At 38.8% G+C, this 3,858-nt stretch overlaps 2 protein-coding genes across 2 annotated transcripts; both read left to right on the top strand.

The window, feature by feature from the left end:
* The first annotated feature begins 100 nt into the window (after positions 1 to 100).
* Positions 101 to 1,332, top strand: LOC134797855 (NADH dehydrogenase [ubiquinone] iron-sulfur protein 5-like). The gene is made up of 3 exons (XM_063770205.1): positions 101 to 226; positions 388 to 607; positions 1,162 to 1,332. The coding sequence occupies exons 2-3, from the start codon at positions 395 to 397 to the stop codon at positions 1,249 to 1,251; spliced, it is 303 nt and encodes a 100-aa protein (XP_063626275.1). The 5' UTR covers positions 101 to 226; positions 388 to 394; the 3' UTR covers positions 1,252 to 1,332.
* A 401-nt stretch (positions 1,333 to 1,733) lies between these two features.
* On the top strand, positions 1,734 to 3,258 carry LOC134797854 (NADH dehydrogenase [ubiquinone] iron-sulfur protein 5-like). The gene is made up of 2 exons (XM_063770204.1): positions 1,734 to 2,009; positions 3,083 to 3,258. Exons 1-2 carry the CDS (start codon positions 1,791 to 1,793, stop codon positions 3,170 to 3,172), a joined length of 309 nt encoding a protein of 102 aa, XP_063626274.1. The 5' UTR covers positions 1,734 to 1,790; the 3' UTR covers positions 3,173 to 3,258.
* Positions 3,259 to 3,858: the final 600 nt, after the last annotated feature.

Raw genomic sequence — 3,858 nt, 5'->3', positions numbered from 1 at the left:
AATGCCTTGAAAATGCCACAATAGCATATGCTATGTCAAAGTCAAAATCAAAGAATCAACAGCTGATTTTGACAGTGAACTATTCAAGACATTGCTTATTTTTATTTTTTAAGAAGCGTGATAAACAGTTACTCAAACGGCGTTACATAAAAAATCTGTCAAATCAGCCAGTGTCAAAATTGTTTTCCTTTGATTCGATTTCTATTCCGAATTTAAATATTTAAAGGTACGTGAACTACTTTGCATCGAAGTTTTTAAGTGGCTAAACTAGACGTTGAACAAGTCAATAAAATGGCTTCACTACGTTTAAGAAAAATAATATTTTGTTTACGTAATTTTATAACCTCCTCCAAACCTTTCATCTTACAAACACTTTGGGTCTTTCAGGAGCAAAATGTCTCTTTCTCCATTCCTCCGTACTCCAATGACGGACTTGACTGGTGGCATGATTTCCCACCAGTTGCAAGGCCGCTGCCAGAAGGAGGAGATGAGGTACATGGACTGTTTGGAGGCCTATGGCCTGGATCGCGGGGAGACCAAGTGCAAAGCTCTTTTCGAGGACTATCATGAATGCCACACTCTGACCAAACAGTTCAAAAGGTTCTTTGTAAGTATATGGTTTCACAGGACACTAAGCACAGAACAGGTGCGCAGGTGCGGAAATTTGTGCATTTCAGTTCACTATGCACAAATAATTAAAACTAAATAAAGTTTTCTTTTCTCAAAATGCTGACATGCTGACAAAATGAAAGAAAAGAAAACCTTATGTAGCCATTTCAGGGTTTAATTTTAGTTTTGAAAATTTTGGCACATGTTGGTGTTTACAAGTACAGCGACAGTAACCAGATTTACAATTGTGACAAAGTTTTTTGACTAAGGTGCAGAGGGGCAATTTCGAGTGTGGGATAATTTCAACTAATCGAAATATCAATCTAGTCTAGGGTAAGGTCTACCTTAAAAAGAAAGCGGGATCTAATAGACTGGTCATGGCCCTTATTTAAAATATTTCAGATTCCTTTTTAAACACATAAATATGTTGACCGCCAAAGACGTCAACTGACGCGCGCAGCTACACAGCTCACAGCTAGCAGCGTTATAATTTTCTATTCCGCTATTTTATTCTTGTACAATTTTTTAAAATGGTTTGATATTTGTTTCCAGGTAATGAGAACAGAGAGAGAAAAGCAGATCTCAGAAGGAAAACTCACTGGTGACAAACAGTATGTCACCCCCAAAGTAGACAGCTACTAAACACCCTGTAGTAAATTTGTAAAATAAAAATAATCAAAGATCATTGTAATGGTTATGTAAGTGTAATAAAGTGCAAACAAACAGTGTATTTTTTCTTCTACCATCTCATTTGATTTTTTTTATTAAGTCAGGTTAGATTTTAAGTTATGGAAGGAAAATATGCAAAGATTGAACTTTTGTGCATTGAAGTGACTGTCATTTTGTGGCCTAAAACTTGACATTATCACTTCGCGCCAAACAGGGGGCTCCTGGGTCATTTTCTGAGAATAATGTCTGTGGTTGCGTCTAATTACCACAACTGAAGAGTTTACATTTTGTATGGGTCGTGGCAAGTAGACCGCAGCTGCCGCAGACATATTTTTGAGAATGAAAAAACGCCCCCTAAAACTAACAAGCATCAAAACCTTTTTACACAAGTAATACTTAATTTAGGCCAGATACATATCTGCTAAAAAAACAATTACGTCTGTCAATGTCACAAACATTCCAATCAAAAACTGTCATTTTCCCTACCTACGTTCACGGTTTTCTAAAAAGCTATGGCTCAACAGCTCTCGCCGTTTTTCCGCTCGCCCTGGACAGACTTGACGGGCGGGCTGGTCTCCCACCAGCTCTTCGGACGCTGCGCTACCATGGAAATGGACATGATGGATTGCCTGGAGGCGTACGGGCTGGACCGCGGCATGAGAAAGTGCAAGGACCTGATAGAAGAGTTCAAGGAATGTCATACGTTGACGTTACAGTTTAAGAGGTTCTTTGTAAGTTTCTTTGAGTCTTCGTGCAAAAATCCACCGTATTAAGTACTTACAAAGTTGAAAGTTAGGCAGCGGTAGGGTCGATAAGGCAAAACTGATTTCAATTCGAGGGCAAGCCCAAGCGATGGTGTTACAACCCGATTAGTAGGTAAGTGTGCGAAATCGTCTTGTCATGGAGGTAGGTAGTCACAGTTTTGTTCTTAACTACCTTACGAGTATCTGTCTATTAGTCAACTGTGTAGTATAAGGTCAGTTGAGACAAATCGCATTTGTATTTTATTAAAATTTTAGCGCCTAATAATATATGAATAGCAATGTCGACTAAGCAAATCCTCTATTGCTACCTACTAAATAGGAAACGTGTAGTGATGTACCGACTATTCGGCCAGATCATTAGTTTGGTCTAAGTTCGATTCAGATGCACTAATAAACTATCATTTTACCTCTTTCGTCGCGCTATTTATCATATAAATAGTAACGCTAAAAAATAAAATAAATAAAAAAAACCTAAGGCTATGTATTTCATATGTCGAACGTACAATCGGGCATAAGAAAGCGACCACACGGTCAATAATTCGAAAAAAGTTTTCGTAAGCACTCTAAATAGGAATTTGAGTAAAATAGGTGAAAAACTTATAAAAATATGCGCTGTTTATTTCTTCTTGTCCTGTTTTTCTGTCACTTAAAAAATGCCGACTAATCGGCCATTTTTGCCGACTAATAGCCGACTACAAATGAGGCCGGGTAGTCGGCTTTCCCGACTAGTCGGCGACTAGTCGGTACATCCCTAGAAACGTGCACACACGACACAGTCGCACTTCTCACTCACTACATACAAATACCAATTTGTAATGACGACACAAATACATACAAAAGACACGTCAAAGACGAATCTTGCACACCTGGATCTCTTTTTGTGTACTGATGACACAACACGCAGCGCGTTAGTTGTGTGCATGCCCAGTTGGGCATGTGCTTCGGCAGAGGGGAAATAGTGCGAATGCCGACTCCCTTCCGTGTTGTTCGAAGCCTGTATGTACTTACGTTAGCAAATAACATAGTTGAATTTATTTCAGGCGATGCGAGCCGAACGTGAACGGCAAATAGCCGAGGGAAAACTGAAAGGAGAATGCCGATATGTGACTCCTAAGTTAGACAGTTACTGAGTTTTGAAGAATACGGACCCCAATCTTTATTTATTTAGGTATTTCGCTCAGAGTTTTACGGAAATATACGGGTATGTGTAAAAGTATATTATTTATTACTAAAATTATTTAAACTTAAAACCCTGATTGATTTATTGAAGCCCTTTACAAATATTCTAGGTCTCAATCTTAATATGCAATACTACTACTAAGTCAATATTAGGTGTCAATTGATGTACTAGGTAATATAATTAGGTATTGGTAACAGGTACACTCTGCACACAAGCTTCTAGCTAGCTCTTACACTAGGTACCTATGTATTAGGCACTCATATTGTGTCGGAGTTGCATATTTACATAGATACTAAGTACTTATAGTAGCACAGTTTCTAACTCAGCCTTAAAATTCACACAACTCGTGCTCAAAATTTGCTTAACGCAATTATCTCAGGTATCTGACGGTGCACTAAGTCCCAGGCGAAATATCGCTGGCTCAATATTACAGGGTTCTATGTTACATTTCCAAGATAGTTGAAATTCGACTTAAGAGCGCTATTACATTTCGGCGTTGAGCGAGTTTAGGTATTTTACGCGCTGCGGCAGGCCGTGCGAGCTCAGTACGCCGATCCCTTCTACCACGATCGCACTACAATGATGGATTAAACATTCTTGATCCTTCGCGAAGCATATTGAAATCATCCATAACAA

Source organism: Cydia splendana, chromosome 16, assembly GCF_910591565.1.
Source record: "Cydia splendana chromosome 16, ilCydSple1.2, whole genome shotgun sequence".
NCBI classification, from domain to species: Eukaryota; Metazoa; Arthropoda; class Insecta; order Lepidoptera; family Tortricidae; genus Cydia; species Cydia splendana.
Note: the sequence above shows the minus strand (reverse complement) of the source record. Positions and strands in the feature narration are given on the sequence as shown.